The sequence below is a fragment of the Limulus polyphemus genome, unplaced genomic scaffold, assembly GCF_000517525.1.
Source record: "Limulus polyphemus unplaced genomic scaffold, Limulus_polyphemus-2.1.2 Scaffold977, whole genome shotgun sequence".
In the NCBI taxonomy this organism is placed as follows: domain Eukaryota; kingdom Metazoa; phylum Arthropoda; class Merostomata; order Xiphosura; family Limulidae; genus Limulus; species Limulus polyphemus.
In genome coordinates, this window is record NW_013666587.1 from 113,130 (window position 1) to 131,097 (window position 17,968).

Here is a 17,968-nt window from a genome sequence, read left to right on the forward strand (position 1 = left end):
ATATATATATATATATATATATATATATATATTTATATATTTACTATGCCCCTATCAGTAACATTAATGTAAGTAAGAAAAAAGAAAGGCCCAAGCACTGATCCCTAAAGTACACCATAAGTAAGAAATGTCCAGTTTGACTAGATTTCATTAATAATAATAAAAAAAATTCTCCCCCAGGCTATCCAACAATCAAATTAACTATCTTTCCCCAAGCCCCAAGAATGTGATTTTCTTAAAGTAATCTCCTGTATTACACCTTATCAAAAACTTAATGAATATCTAAGTAAAACCAAATCCATGCTCCTTCCATCATCCAAACAACATGTAACATCCTCAACAAAATGTCAGTAGGTTAGTAAGACAATATTTCCCTTTAAAGAATCCATGTTGGCTCTCTTTTGGTTGAGAATATCCCATATGATATTGTACATATGAATTTTAAAACTCATATGGTATCTAACAAAGTTTGATTAGTATATTGGATGCTTCTACGAATAATGGAAAATTTAAAAAGTAGATAGAAAGCATGCAAAAAGGTTTCTGAAATAGAGATAATGACATATCCAAGAAAAAAATAGCCATGAGTAACATAATAGTGCCATAGTAGAGTGGGAAAGTGGTATGCCAAAAAAGCATTGATTCTTTCCAAAAACATATTTAAAACTGTTTAAGATTTATTCTTTTTTACTTTGGATTATTGATGGTATCATTTTTTACAGTCTGCTTTATTACTGATGTCATTATTACAAGACAACACCATACGGGCCTGTCCTTCTGTTATTCATTATTGTTGTAAGTCATTTGAATGACTTTTTGAATAATAGGATTTCTAAATTTGCTAGCACTAACATGATGGGTAAAGCTGATTTTATTGAGAATCTTTCATAAAATATTTTGACAACCTTAATAAAAAGACAAAAAATTGCAAAATAAGTTTTAATATCAGTGTAAAATTATGCACTTTGTATAAATGTGGGGGGGAGCATCATTTCTTGTGTGAATATAACATTTGTGTTGTAAGGAAGAAAAAAAAAAGAATTTAAGTGTGAAAGATAATAAAACCTTAAAGCTTTCTGTGGAATGCTTATATGTGGTCATAACAGCAAATAAGTGTCCATGGTTTTATTTAGAGGAATTCTAAGTTCAGAATCATGAAGGCTACTCATGTTGTATTGTTTATAAAAATGTAGAAATGGGCTCCTGCTAACACTAAAAGGATTCCTAGATCAAGTTAATTAAACTATAAAGAGGGGCTTACAATTCAGAATGTTTTCTCAAGAGTTTAGAATAATTAGGAAGACTTGATTAAAGATTTTTAGGATTTAGGGATTTGTCTTATGTATTGTCTCTCTGAGTAGATGAATGAATATGCTAATAAAAAACAAACTTCAATATCTTACAGTATAAGTAGAAGATTTAACACTGAAAACCTGAATTAATATAACATATATAACTAAGGAGAACAAAAGACCTGTTGGTACATCAAGGCCATCTCATCCACTAAACTTCAAAATAAAACACACACACAAAGATAACCATTTTCAGTTAAATATTTATCAAGCTTTCCTTAATCTCCCTTTAATTTACTGGATCCACCACATCCAAAGTAATCCATTGCAAAGACCAACTACAATTAGAAAAATAAAACTGCCTTAGCTGAAGATGACTACTACTCCGCTAGAATCTATATTTGTGTTCCCTAGTCCCATCATATTCACCATTAAGCACAAAAATGTTGATGCATTAACATTATTGATTCCCTGAGCAATCTTAAACACTTCAATCAGATCTCCCTTAACTCTTCTTTTTTTTTCAAGATAAAACAATTTCAAAGATCTTAACCTGTCTTCGTATGACAACCTTTCCATCCCATGTATCATCCTAGTAACCCTCCTCTGAACCCTATCCAACAAATCAATGTCTTTACTGATGTAAAGAGCCCAAGACTGAATACAATACTCCAAATGTGGCCTAATCAGTTACCTATACAATGAAATTATAACCTCCTTAGACTTGTAATTAATATTTATGTACAAACAATCTAAAAACCTGTTTTCCCAGCCACTAGCAACAGCACATTGCTTGGATAGCTTAAGAAACCAGGATACTAAGATCCTTCTCTCCTATAAAACTGTTAAGGTTATTCCCATAAAAATGGTACTCATAATTCAAGTTACGATATCCCATATGCATTTCCTTGCATTTATTATAATTAAAAGACATCTGCTATTTATTCATCCAACTCACCAAATAATCTAAATTTTCTGTAAAGTAGCATCCTCCTTCCACAATCAACAACACACAAACCTTAATATCATCAGCAAATTTAAATAATTTACTGACCATTCCTTCATCTATTTCACTGATGCAAATCAAAAAGAGCAAAAGTCCCAACAATGAGCCCTGAGATACCAACTTGTGATAATAATCCAGTGTAATTGAACAATTTAAGATAACTTTGATTTCTTCTATTCATCCAGTTTTCTATCCAACGAGCCTACCTATCCCTCACACCTACTTAAATAATTTTTCACAAGACTTCCATGTGGCACTTTGTCAAGTGCTTTCAAACAGATGCAAAGATTTTAACATGCATTTTTTGTTGTTGTTGGTTGATGGGGGGGGGGAAGAGTTTTTACACTTGTTAATAATGTTTTTTCTCCTCTTCTGATGAAGTAATGTTACTATTAGTTTAATTCCAAGTTAAAAATTTTGTTAGATACATGAATTGTTAAACTTGAAGATGGATTTCGGGGAAAGGAGAGTCAGGAATGACTCGCCACTGTCATCTTGGTCATTTATGCTCTTAAATATTACATTATTTCTACAAAATTAGAACTAGTAGTAGCAACAGTACAGTAGTTACAGCTAAATTAGATTTTTCTAGCGTGGAAGTAACGACAACGTTAGCGTCCCTTTTGGCCTTACCTTTGTAACCCGGCGATCCCGGACTGCGTCGATCGACCGATAAACCTATCCTAAAATCTGGCGACTGTCTAGACTTAAACTTCCTACCGTCACGCGTTCTATTAGAAACTGGAGAATGTGAAGGACTTGTACTTTTATTTGATGACCTTGTTGGACTGTTACTTTGTCCCATCAATGACATAGGCACGGTTGCTTTCAGAGGACCTTGCTTTTTTGAACAAGAACTAGGAGAGCCAGTCCTACGAACTCTCTGAGGTGTTTGGTTTGACATTTTCATTTAATTTCAAGAAAAAAGGTTAATTTAGTAAAATATTTTATTTGAAATCCTCAATTCAGAGAGTATCTTGTGTCAAATAGAAAATAAAAGGCAATTATTTTTTATTTATAAACAGTACCTTCTTTTTCCGAACTCTGCAGTGGTTACGTCCTTCCTCACCACTGTCAATTTCTACACTCTACTCTAGTTAAGTGAATGTAGCGCACTACTGATCACGTGGCTTCAACACCAGCAACTATTGGATGTCGACTATCGTACGCTGACAGTTCGGTGTTTAGAGAATTTAGTCTTTTTTATATTTTTTATTACAGTTATTCAAAAGTAAATGGAAAGTTCTTAAGCTTTATTCAATTGTATCAATTCTTTTTCTTTTGCAATTAACCGAGGAGAACATTATCTTTTAAGTTGGAGTTGTACATATATGCGTATGTGTGCGTGCAAAAGCACACGTTCTGCTTTATCAATGAACTCGATATAAATGATTTCTCGGTCGACATTGGCGTATTCCACTTTGTACGACAGGGAAGACGCGATAAAACAAGTCTAACCTGGCAGAGTGCTGATATATATTCAAAGACAAGTTTTGGTGCATACCAATACCATACAAGTTTCTTCAGAGAATCATAATTCAGTGTAAGCGCTTCAAAACAACAGTAAGAAATGCAGAATGTGATATATATAACCCTGGTATACAATAATATCATTGAAAACATGAATAAAAACGCAAGATAGCCAAAACCACGGTGCTAAGCGTATATACGAGTATTACAAAACTGAATAAAATAATATACTGCATCCAAATTTTCTTTATTTAGATGAATTAAATTCAAACTTAATAATGATTTGTATCGTAGTAATAACTTGTGAAACACGTATAAAAGACCAGAATCTAATTTATTATGTATATTAAATTATTTTTACTGCACTCACTGTATTCACATCTCAAATTGGTCACGTCAAAACGCTTTAAACGACTCACGTAAGTAATGGTGATAAATTACGTGAACAGGCATGTTTTACAACTTGAGCGTAATAAAAAATCCGCTTTAAACCAAAAAATACTTGAGGTGAAAATTTAAGTTACAAGTATTTTTTATCACATTAAAACATTTTATTTTATTTGTAATATCTTCGAAAAGCGGAAAGTTACTCTGCCGAAAGTTTTAGCAAAATCGTGTTTTAATACAGCAATTCAAATTAAAAGCTTGGAGTTGATTGATAAAGGAGAACACACTCGAATTTATTTACTCCTTATTCCCTCTTTGTCCCTGATGGTTAGGGCAATCAGTTATCACACGTTAGGTTGTGACTTCGAATCTCGTCACCAAACATGCTTGTCCTTTCAGCCGTGGTGACGTTATAATGTAACGGTCAATCCCACTTTTCGTTTGCAGAGGCGTCGGAACCGGGGGTGCTGTAGCACTCCCACTTTTACATATTTGACAGCAACTGTAAATTATATTATTATATTAATTTTCTTGCGAGACATGCCACCAGACCTCACTAGACTGAGCTGCTTTTATCAGCTCCTTATACTTGCAGTCTCTCATAGTAAAATCTACGTGTCCAGTCAAGCACCTCCTTCTTCACCACTGGTCTGTGAAGAGTTGGCAGTGGGTGGCGTTGACTAGTTGTCTTCCCGTTAGTCTAACACTTCTAAATTAGGGCCAGCTACCGCAGATAGCCCTCGAGTAGATATGCACGAAATTCAACAAACAAACCCTCTTTGTTACTTAGGTGAATGCATGGTCCTGAGAACTTAGTTCTGGGAGGAGAAATACGTTTTGTTATGATACTTCATACATTTTCTTCTATGTTTCTTCCATAGTTATCAGAAACAAAAAAAAATATTTATGTGAATATTAACCCATAAGTAAAATTAAAATTTGCTAATAGGTAAATTCAAAATAAGCTTTAAAACGTATCAAAAATTGAATGATAAGTGCAATGTAGTGTTTATTACTTTAAATTGTAGTGAATATAATTTTGTCTCAAGTACAAATACGACCACTGTATTGAGATTTTAAGATGGGATGTAGCGAGGTTTCACTAGTCACATATCAAAGGTAAATATGTTACTTCACAAAACCTTCTCCTAATATCTTTAACAAGACACCTTAATAATACGTTTTAAGTGAATATTTTAGTTGTCATTAGACATTAGTGATAGGCCTTTTATATTTTTAACGCTGAATTCTATATCTAGTCTCTTAGGGATTTTCAAAAATTTGAAGAGTGTATAATAATAGTATTCCAACCACACTGTGTTTGCTGTATTCATTTCCGACTATGCGCTTTGCTCAATCCAGAGCTCATCAGGGCGGTTGGGATACGACAAACACAGTAGTTGTTGGAATGCTATTTATATAAGCTATTTGTTACAACGACAATTGTTATGGTGTGAATGCTTTTTTCATGCTGGTGAAGCTGATAAGCTCTGGTTTGAGCGAAACGTGTTGTCGACAATGGATACGACGGACATGGTGTGGTTGGAATACTATTATTAAACACTCTTCTAAATGTTGAAAATCCTTAATGGACTAGATGTAGATTTGTTTGTTTTGAATTTCGCGCAAAGCTACACGAGGGCTATCTGCGCTAGCCGTCCCTAATTTAGCAGTGTAAGACTAGATGGAAGGCAGCTAGTCATCACCACCCACCGCCAACTCTTGGGCTACTCTTTTACCAACTAATAGTGGGATTGACTGTGACATTATAACACCCCCACGGCTGAAAGGGCAAGTATGTTTGGTGGGAAGGAGATTCGAACCAGCGACCTTCAGATTGCGAGTCGTGCGCCCTAAACACCTGGCCATGTCGGGCCCTAGATGTAGAATGCGGTGTTAAAAATACAAAAGGCCTAATGCTAATATCTAATGGCAAGTAAATTAATTATAATCACGTTTCACCTACTTGAAAAAGGGGTTCACACCATAACAATTAAGTTTTAAATATCTATAAATTTTAATCTAATCTAAATATCAGAAGGCATGGCCAGGTGGTTAGGAAGCTCGACTCGCAATCTGCGGGTTCGAATCCCAGTCCCACCAAACATGTTCGCGTTATAATGTGACAGTCAATCCCACTATTAATTGGTGAAAGAGTAGCCCAAGAGTTGGCGGTGGACGGTGATGACTAGCTGCCTTCCCTCTAGTCTTACACTGCTAAATTAAGGACGGCTAGCGCAGATAGCCCTCGTGTAGCTTTGCGCGAAATTCAAAACAAATATCAGAAGTTTATTACAAGTTCGAAACTCATAACAATTTCACATAAAATATATTACCTTTTCTAGTCTCTAGTTGTCAGATACTTTTTATATACATTAGAGTACAATATTTAGGCAAATCATTTTTATTATTATTAAACATTAAGTATATTTGGATTTTAATCCCATCAGTACTAAAATATATGTATTGTTTTCTTTTATTATTGAACATTAAGTATACTTGTGTTTTAATAATTTGGGTAATAAAATATATGTGGGCACAGCACAGACACCTCATCGTGTGACTTTATGCAGCAAACGAAACAACTGAAGTGAAACGAAATTACATTCAGGTATCGTCATTTGATAATGTATTTTCAATGAAAACCACTAGATGGCCTCCCGTTGTCTCTCCTTCAAACATAGTCGCACTTGACTGTAAAACTTCAATATAAATATTAAATAAATATCCTCCTATACTTGTTATGTAACTTAGATTGAAGAAATTACAATATCTGCAAACAAAAAAAACGAGTCTTGTAGGTAGATATATAAGAATGAATTAGACCTAGAGTATATATAGGATTGTGTGTGTGTGTGTGATACATTTCATCCATTTTACAACATTAATCATAACTGTCTGAGTAATCAGAGGATTTTATTCGATGAATTGATGAATATCATACACTCGAGTTAAGTACACGTTTACGGCTACGCTAACAAATAATAATTAATTTTATTTCTCTTAGTATAAAATTTTCTTTCCTTCTGTATATACTCTATGCTTTATTATTTTGATTATAGGCTCGCTTTTTGTTTAGCAGACATTACGAGGAGAAAAAAAAAGCATAAAGTTAGATTTTAGTAAAGGTACAAAAATAAGGAGTGCCTTTTAACCTTTCAAACAAGATTTATGTGCAATCTTCGTGACATCAGAAATCTAGCTAAAATAAAAACCTTCAAGTTGAAAGCACTCGAATCAATAGCTCCTTTTTTTCTTTATCGGTGTTCAAATCAATACGTTCTTGAAAAGCACACGTGCACACAGTAATATATTTGCATTACTGAATATCAATATTATAATATCTTAATAAAAAGAAAGATTTTTTTTTAACGAATCGGGAATTAATTTACACAAAAGATAGAAATATGATTAGATATATAATACATAGATAAGTAAATAGCGAAATAAGACACGTATCTTCTAACAAACTTAATTTGTGATATTAAAAACCTGAAAAGGTACGTATCATTTACAAGAACCTCTGTTGTCGTAAGACCTGATAACACACTTATATCATCGTCCCCCAGTGGGACAGCTAACATCCGGGGTTCGATTCCACAATGCAGATGTGGATTTGCTCTTAAACGAACAAACTTATATGATCATTGGAACGTACTGTACACCAGAGACTTCTATAGTAGCAAGAACTGTAATATGAAAAACTATTGTTATTATACTTCAATACGCATGCACCGTCTGAGGAAAAAAAAAAATCTGCAGTAGTAGTAACAACGCAAGAATGAGCCGACTATCCCTCAAGAGAAAAATGCGGGTTGTCCTGTTTATACTCAGAATATTTCTAATTAGCTGAACCTGTTCTGTGAAACAGAATGAAAGTCAACGCATCTCAAAGCCTATTGTCTTTAATGTCCTTAACATTCACGGCGATATTTTGCCCAATGTACATTAAAGAAAGAAATTACCCTAAGTAAAAAAAAAAAGTATTGTTAATATAATGTAAGAAGCTATAACACATCAGAGGAGAAAATCAAATACACTAAGCGTTACTTAACATTTCAAAAATCTAAAGAAATATTTAGTCTATGATGAATGAAGAGAACAAATAAATCTACCCCACGAAAATAATATTAAAAATAATACTTAGGAAGTTTGTACAAGCGTTAACATATCCACATTAGACAAACGAAAACTATTGTTTACTTGCATTGAGTAACGAAAAATTATGATGACAGACAGTTAAGTGCAATAAATTTTAATTATATTTATATAGAATATAATAAACATTATCTTGCTCGGTTTTAAAAGGTAAAATTGCTTATATTTTTCTCCAAGAAAATGCTGATAGCATTTAGCGTTTGTACCATTCTCGTACTTACGGTATGCGCAAAAAACAACAACAAAAACAAAACCAGCTAAATAGTGTTCTCAGACATTATGTGCACAATGATATGCACATACACACACACACACCAGGACTATCTGTTTAAATTTGTGAATATAAATTAAGTTGGAATTAGTTTATGCTAACCTTTGATATTTTACGTATTATAACATTTTATTTGATGGAAACATATAAACGTGATGGAAATTTCAAAACAGGTTGGATCGACATTTCTGGGCTACAGTTAACATTAATAATTCTGATGGATTTAATTTAGTATACTATATACGCCTTGTAAGATATTGTACGTATATTAACTGAGAAATAGAACTTTAATTCTACTGCTTGTGTAGAGTTTTCAAATACCAGAAACTTATTTCCCCTCTGCTTTATGTTTTCAATTATTATATGTTATCATAACGTGAAATATATTAGCTAACATTAGGTAATAAGATCCGTATCATAGTATTAAAGTCTGCAGTTTCCAGAAATGTCAGCCTAGTTGAGGTCATGCTAAGATATGTCACCCAGAACATTTTTAATATCCTCAGATGAGAAAGAATGTTGAAGTAATTTCAGCTTGCATGGTTAGAACACATTTCACTGTCAATATCAGTAGAGTTTATCAAATTATAGCTGATGTTAGTATCTGTCTTTATTTTCAATTCCATGGGTTAATTGTAATATAAAAAATATTAGCTAATCTTAACTACCATGTTAACCCACATTTCAAACGCTCCTTCGCAAAGAAACAGTACAAAATACCACTATAGAAACACTAAAATTGTTTTCTTTCTCTTCGTATGCTTCACTGTACTCCTTAGGTCACAATTAAAAATAAATGAATATAATCCTGCATCGCTTTTATAAATGTGATATTATTTATTAGATTTGTTGGTTGGTTGTTGTTAGGCACAAAGCAACACAATGGGCTATCTGTGCTGTGCTCACCACGGGTGTCGAAACTCGGTTTCTAGCGTTCTAAGCCTTCAGACTTAACGCTGAGCCACTAGGGAGGCTATTTATTAGAAATTCACATAAAAAAGCTATTACAATTTTTCTACCAATTTTTCTTTTATCTTGGTTAAAAAAAGCCAATAACAGTTTCATTGGCAATAAAATTTGTTGTAAGTAGATTAAAAAGTCAACCAGATAAGCTATGAATCACAGTAAAAACGACGTTAAATCAATATAACTACTTTTATGTCCTTTATGTACTTTTATGTAAAAATAGAATAAATCAATCATACTGCAGGAGTAAAAAAATAGAACTTATATGCTGCACTAAGTTTATATTGCGAGAAGAGGAAGGGGATAACTGACGCTATATCTCACTCTGCTTATATATATATATATATGACGTCATTTTTCATCGAAAACTTGTACTAGATACCACAAAAGAGACATATCGAGTTTATATTGCGAGAAGAGGAAGGGGATAACTGACGCTATATCTCACTCTGCTTATATATATATATGACGTCATTTTTCATCGAAAACTTGTACTAGATGCCACAAAAAAGAGACATATGTATGATCTATATGGCCATTATGTGATATGCCATGAGAAGTTGAGTGATATATAACGCATGTTAATAAAGCATTTATTCAATGTATAGAAAAACAAAAAAGGAGTATTGCGTAGATTGTTCAATGATAATTCTCTGCCTATTTTAGTATTTATGTATCAAACGAAAAAAAATCATACCAACTTCCAAACATTTCCTAACTGAATTTCCAAATATCACAACTAAAGGTATAAGCATGCATCAAAAACAATAAAAAATATCGGGCATTTTTGTTTTGCAATTCTTACTACTAGTATTTTTCATGTTCAGAAAGTATTAATCACTAATGTCATCAGTTAGATAAATATGAATTACAATTGAATTAATATAACTCATAAGTTACATTTGACGCTTTTACCTGTAGGTTTGACTAAGAAAATCAACTTAATGGTAATACATATATCAATAATATTGACGCTTACTCTTACTCTTAGACTTTATAGCAGTTCAAACCTTTCACTCAGTTTCAGAAAAATGTTGTTGCTTGATTTTGTTTAATTACATCAAAATTTAAAGAAATACAATAATTAAATAGTGGAGTATCTGATTTCAGTAATGAATAAAAGCAGATTAATCCGTATAAGTTACCAATGTTTGACCCATTTTTCGTACTATTACTAGGCCTTATGTCATCCGTTGGTTTCATATAAACTTTTGATAAACGTTCCCAAACAAATTCACTTCTCATAGCGCAAATTCAGCTAGTTTACCTTTGATTATTTTTACTTTTAGAACGAAATATTACATTATTCGAGCACAGTAGTAAAGTTTGTCTTTTCTTTTGAAAATATTTTATCACTGACATTTTCTGCATACAATACATGTATCAAAAGACGAATTTAATTCATAATGCGAGTAAGTGATGCTAAAACATGGCAGCCTCAGTTAACTTTAAGTCAGAGACACAATCAATGATACACTTACAAGTTACAGTTCAAAGCCTCAAGCCTCACAGTGAAAGAGAGTCTGGATTAATCATTGCTGCTAGTTTAAATCGTCTTGCTTAAGAGGTAGTGCATAAGTTAACAAAAATATAAAAATCTCTCGCCTATACACTAACCTGCAGTCTTTGCCAACATTTGTTAATATACAGGCACTCTTGTCGCTTCGAGTTTAGCACTAACTCATGACGTGATGTGCAGGAGATCGACCGACAATGTGAGATCAGTTACTAGCTCGCCCTCTGTTATAACAACCTCGAAACTGCTGTTTTTTATATTCTCCATTTCTCACGATCATAAAAAAGAAGGATGACTTGATACCGCCGAGAATGAGATAATTGAAACTAGATCATATATTTTATGGTTAATAGTTGTTGTGTTTAAATAACTCCACGCGCATAAATTACAAACCTCAAATATTGTTACAACCGCAAAATACTGATAATTGATCAGATATAAAATGTTAAGAAATTCGTGAAAACACATAATTATTCCATTGTTTCTATAGAGCTACTATATTACTGATCATTTAGATCAAAATTCATATTTAACAAATAGGAAACTTACATTTATTGAATGAGCAAACTTTTGTTTGCTTGTCTTTAAGCGCAAAGCTACACAGTGAGCTACCTGCTCCATGCCCATAACAGATATCGAAACCCATATTTTTATTGTTCTAAGCCCTCAAGCATACCGCTGAGCCACCAGGGATGGGGGGGGGGGATTAATAAACAAATATATATATTTCTCACTTTCTCGGCTATCTCTGACCGAGTAAGAGTACAGCTATTTCTATAAACAAACAAGCTTCCCCGTTAAACTATTTTTACAGGGGTAGCTAAGGCCATATAATAATTGCCATGTATATACGAAATCTAATCAATAACACCTCAGGTGTGAAAAAAAGATGCAGCCAAAAACGGATTGAGCTTATGACTTAATGGAATAAAATCAAAACTGGCGGCTACATTGGCAGTTACACTTATAGCATCAATAAGAATTTTACAGCAAATATCCATTCATTAGTTATCCAGGCCGTGTTTTTCGTTCAACGTTGGGCCTAGCTGACTAATGAATGAATATTTGCTGTATTCTTATCAATACTATAAGTGTAGCTACCAGTTTGGTCACCAATTTTGATTTCATTCCTTTAAGTCGCGCACTGAATCCTTTTCTGGCCGCACTTTTGTTCACACCTAAGGTGTTTTTGATTAGATATTATGACTTTTTATCAATACATACCAACAAACCACACCAAATAAGAAAGTGACACTCGACAGTAACCAACATTAGCTTTAGAATCGCAACCCTATTATTCGAAACAAACCAAAACTTTACAGAATGAACTAAATTCTTTAAAAAAATATGGTGGAAAATTTTCTTCTCTAAAACAGTGTTAATAACTTTCTTTATACTAACGCCATGGAATCTAGATTAATAGTTTCTTGTCACCACCCGCATGCACAGCATCATTATTTACTTTAATTGCTAAACTCTCTTTAATTAGGAGAATTTCATAAAATTTAGCTAATTTGTGCTTAAAGTGGCAATGAATAGTAACCGTCCAACCGTATGATTCCTTTGAAAACTTGAACTAGAAACTGCTAGTCTAGTTTGGTCCGGCATGGCCAGATGGTAGGGCGCTCGACTAGCAATCTGCAGGTCGCAAGTTCGAATCCCGTCACACCAAACATGCTCGCCCTTTCAGCCGTTGGGCGTTATAATGTGACGGCTAATCCCACTATTCGTTGGTAAAAGCGTAGCCCAACAGTTGGCGGTGGGTGGTGATGACTAGCTGCCTTCCCTCGTGTCTTATACTGCTAAATTAGGAACGGCTAGCGCAGATAGCCCTCTTGTTGCTTTGCGCGAAATCCGTAACAAACAAACCAGTCTAGTTTGCTTGTCTAACCAATAATTATGTATTTGCACGTGCTTTCACCATCTAAATCAGCCGTCTTTAATCTGAATGACAAAAAAAACAAACTAAAAATGTCACTTTTACTCTTAGGTGAAGTTGTAGTAAAAATGTTAGACCGATAGCTTACGTGACTTTTTGCGTAAGCGTGCGCAAAATTTTTCTTTAATTTTGAGAGATTTTTGTTGAATAACTCTGCACATGTGGCGTATACTTACCCCAAATTTGACACCTAATTGTAGGATGTAAAGATCTATCAATGCACCAAATTTTAAAAAATCCATAAAAGTTAAGTATGTTTTTCTATCAAATAAGGTTTCCATACTTTTGGTGTGAAGAAAAAAATAGGAAAAAATTCATTCAAAATTGGAGTGTGTGTTGTCTTACAGCAAAGCCACATCGGGTTCTTTACCGTGTCCACCGAAGGGAATCAAACCACTGATTTAAGCGTTGCACATCCAAAGACTTACCACTGTCCCACCAGGGGAGATCAAAATTGGAGATTTTATATCTCGTGTATATCTTAATGGATTGCCTTGAAATTTGGTATGTGAAATAAGGTTCCAGTAATGTGTTAGTTTGGAGTACTACAGTCCGAGTTACAAAAAGTGGAAAACTACTAAACTATCACTCCTGTTAAACATGCAGTGTAAAGGATGCCCTCGCAGAGAGGGTTAATAATATACAGTGTCCTGCAGGTTGTTTTGGCCGCTCGAACCACGTATCTTGATAAGAACAATAATATGGAGTGAACACAATGCTAACTTCTGAATAATACTATACACTTGTTTTAGAGCAAATACACATTGGGCTATTTGCTGTGTCCACCACGGTGAATTGATCCTCAGGTTTTAGCGTTGTATGTCCATAAATTTACCGCTGTTCCACGAGGGGAAAACAATAATATAGGTAATATAGGCAAATTATACTTTAAAAATTGCTTACAAAAGCAAATGGCACACAGTTCTGTGTTCGAAAGTATAGTATTTATAAATACAAGTATAACAATACACGAAATAGCAATAAAAAACATTATTTATTACCATACATGAATCAGTTAATTTTTTTCTGAACAACTGAAATTGAGACCGGGCGGGATTCAAACCCACGGTTCTTCTTTACCGGACAGACTGTTTAGTCAACTGAGCTACCACACCTCGAATTCTTCACGTGTCAGCTTTCAATTCGTGAGGCCGCCCAGTGGTTCAGCGGTAAATCTGAGTGCTTATAACATTAAAACTCTGGGTTCGACACTCGCGTTGGCCAAATCACAGATATCTCATTGTGTCATTTTGTGCTTAACAACAAACAAACAGTCTATGGGTTACTGAAGGCGAAATTTGACAGGATTCTCAAACTATGCCAATAGGATTGACGTTTGTTACACTTTCTGTCGTTGTTGAAAGTGCTGGTTTTAATTGGTTTAATTATAGAAATTTTAAGGCTTGCATACTGACATTGAAATCAGAATCTTTGTGTTATTTGATGCTTCGTAAAATTAAGAAAAAGTCGCCTGACTGCAAAGTTATGTCATCTTTTTCTTAGTCAACACGTTTACAATACACTAAAATTAAAATGAACGCAGTCTTATGAAAGTTTATTTTTTCCCAAAACATCAAACATATGTAGTATTTCAAAGCACTAGAACAACAGTTAATCAAATTCAGTTCCCCAAAACGGGAGATTCTGGATTTGCTAAACAAAAGTGTAAATAAGCAACTTCGCTACAAATGAAAAAGAGGGAAACAAAAAGTTTAAATACACAAAAACAATTTACTCTTAAAATGGTAACAAATAAATTGTTGGCACGTGATGCTTTCTGTTAACAATTTCTTTTACTTACAGGATCGGCTATTGAAGTGGAAGCAAAGACGAGGTAAAAATCTAAAGAACTCTCAGGGAAAACTAACTTTGCTTAAGATACCATTCACTCCTAAGTTATTTAAGAGCTTTTCAGAATGTCAGGTTACCAAACAAGCCCCATTTACAGAAAAGGGAAGTCAGAGTTTCTACCTTCTCTTTGCACGTGACCAGCACGCCAGACATCCTGCTGAGACCCTTCCTACGAGTCATTCAGCAAGCAAGCCAGTCACCAGGAAAAACGATTTCTGGGCTTACACTTACGGACATGAGACAAACGCTTAGGGCAAGATTAGTGCAGTTCAAGGTTGGGTACTTCCTGTTTGTCTGCTACTCATAAATAAATACAGAAACCCGAACTTAAGTTTTGGGGAAAAAACACAAAATAAATATTCATTCATCTTCTAAGTTATGCAGAGGCTTAGTCATAATAATATCTATATACCATACATATAATGTTCTCTGATAAAGACTAAGCTAAGAAAATATAGCTGATGTTTGAAAGACGATTTTTTTACCGCAGTGTTTATATCAAAATGTTTTCAAGCAAGGTAAAAATGAAAAAAAAACGCGCTCTAAACGTATTCTGTTTTCATCCACTTTCAGGCTTTTTTTACTGACATCTTTAAAGAATGTACTTTGAAAGTAAGAAATAAGAAAATAATATATGTATGTATATATGAATTTTCTGCTACTTTTATGATAAATTATTTTACGAATAGATGGACAGATACACAAAACGATGAAGATAGTGTAGAAGAAATGTGTAAAAATATAACAAAAATGATAAAAATTGAGATAAAAAGACGCGCTGTCAATAATTAATTGGAAGAGATACTGAATAAAAACGATAAATATTGCAAAAAAGAAATCGAACATGTTACAGAGTAACTTCCAGGTCAAAAGATACGTAATACAAATCAACAACATCAAATAATTTTTAGAAGAAAAAAAGGCAATAAAATAATTTTCACAGTGCATTACTTCACATAAGTTGTTGATAGAGAATATAAAATTTTAAATACTTTTTCGTTAAGTAGTAAAGAAGGCATTAACAGCGTAAAATTTTGAGTTAAAGCGTTAAGCTTCGAATATCTAAAACTTTTATTGTTTAGCCAAATGTTATTTATTGTATGTCGTTTAAGGCCCCCCCAGTGGTACAAAGGTATATCTGTGGACTTACAACGCTAGAATCCGGGTTTCGATACCTGTGGTGGGCAGAGCTCAGATAGCCCATTGTGTAGCTTTGTGCTTAATTACGAACAAACAATGTCGTTTAAGAACAATGAAAGAAAATCAAAAGAAAATTGTATAAATAAGCTTTGCATTGTGAAGCTAATTTTCCATTTTACAATATTAAAATCAGATTTCTATACCTGCGATAGACAAAGCACAGATAATCCATTGTGGAACTTTGCGGTTAACAAGAAACACAACTTTCGATTTTATTGGGAGGGGGGCAGTGTATATATACATATATATTAGTTTTTCTAAATCTGATGGTACAACAGTGATATATATGATATAAATACACGTGTACCATATTCTAAACAAGAAATATTTCAATGTATTATATTAAAAGACGTGCATTGTAACAGCTATTCATTTCCAAACTTATATTTGGAAAAGTATTTTGGCAAACGAGCAGTTTTGGTTTGTTTGTTTTGAATTTCGCGCAAAGCTACATAAAAGCTAGTCATCCATAATTTAGCAGTGACAGACTAGAGAAAAGGCAGCTAATCAACATCACCCACCGCCTCTTAGGCTAATCTTTTACCAACGAATAGTAGGATTGATTGTCACATATAACGCCCCCACAGCTGAAGGAACGGGCATGTGTTCAGTGTGATGGGGATTCGAACCCGCGACCCGCAAATTGAAAGTCGAGCACCCTAACTCCCAGACCTGGCCATGCCAAACCGATACGAGTAGAAATGGCAGAACGCTCTGTATGTCTAAGGGGGATTTAGCAATATGCGTTTCAGCCAATACTAGGACTGAAACTGGGTTTCTTTTAGAGAAAACTAGTTATTTTGAGCTGCGAACAAAGAACTGACGAATGTAAGAGGAGTAGGAGATAGATATACCTTAAAGTTGCATTTTTTCTTTCTTTTTATCAGAAATGGAAAGACGGTACCAAATCAATAACTTGTACTTGCCTCATTAGAACGTCTAATCTACATCAGGCTAAAGATAAAATAATGATACAGGAAACAAATACCATCGAAAAATACTATATATATATATATATATTGTGGTAAGCCGTTAACAGGAAATTCGGTCCCACTGTTACTAAAGTTTAAATATTCGTACAATTAGATGGAAAGTTTTTTCTTTTGTTTTTCCAAAGTCACGTGATTAACACACAGTACATACTATTGATATAATATTGATATATGTATGCAACATTACAGACAGGTCCCCATTTGGTTACACATCATACATAGCTTTTCTCCATTGATTTATATTGTCTTAAATATAGAAGAAGCGACGCTCGCATAAAAGGTTACAATATCCAACTGCAAGTTGCGAAAATGGACCTCTTACTACACCGGAACAGTTTTTATTGATGCCAACTATAACTTAAGGTGACGCCAAGAAACAAACCATCATAGTCAGGAAATGGGTGTAAGAAATGTACCCAACCAGTAACTACACAAACAATGATAGATGAGACTAATAACAACACAGAACGAAACAGATTTACGGATAACATGAAGACCATCTTGTTAAGTCTTTAAAATTTATCTACCTAAATTGTATCAAGACAATTTTATTTGCAAGTTTCAGAATAACTGAAAAAGACTAATAACTGCTGATAAGTATTATTTCATTTCCGGGCTTGACAAGTTATCTCATCGTAGAATTAAACAGTGGGGATATATTTTGAATTATATTTCTTATTGTTACGTCTCTGGTCGTTAGTTAATTTTCCGTATAATTTATTTTCGAAGAAACTTTAGCGATACAAGTCCTTTCTTAAATGAAACTGGTTTATTATTTCTAAATACAACTTTGCAATACACTTAATTTCCACAGTCACGCTATAACAAACGCTATAATTCACAACGAACGTCTCACGTGCTCGACTCACAATACTCTCTCTCTCTCTGTCCGCAGTTCGATTACTCATTACATTGTTGCC

At 33.7% G+C, this 17,968-nt stretch overlaps 1 protein-coding gene across 1 annotated transcript in view; it reads right to left on the bottom strand.

Moving 5' to 3' along the window:
* LOC106461519 (protein FAM117B-like) overlaps positions 1–3,376 on the bottom strand; it is a 99,788-nt gene extending 96,412 nt beyond the window's left edge. Inside the window, exon 1 of the mRNA XM_022388504.1 lies at positions 2,932–3,376. Coding sequence (XP_022244212.1) covers positions 2,932–3,208 — 277 coding nt within the window. The 5' untranslated portion in view covers positions 3,209–3,376. The remainder of the gene's footprint in view (positions 1–2,931) is intronic.
* Between the last annotated feature and the right edge of the window lie 14,592 nt (positions 3,377–17,968).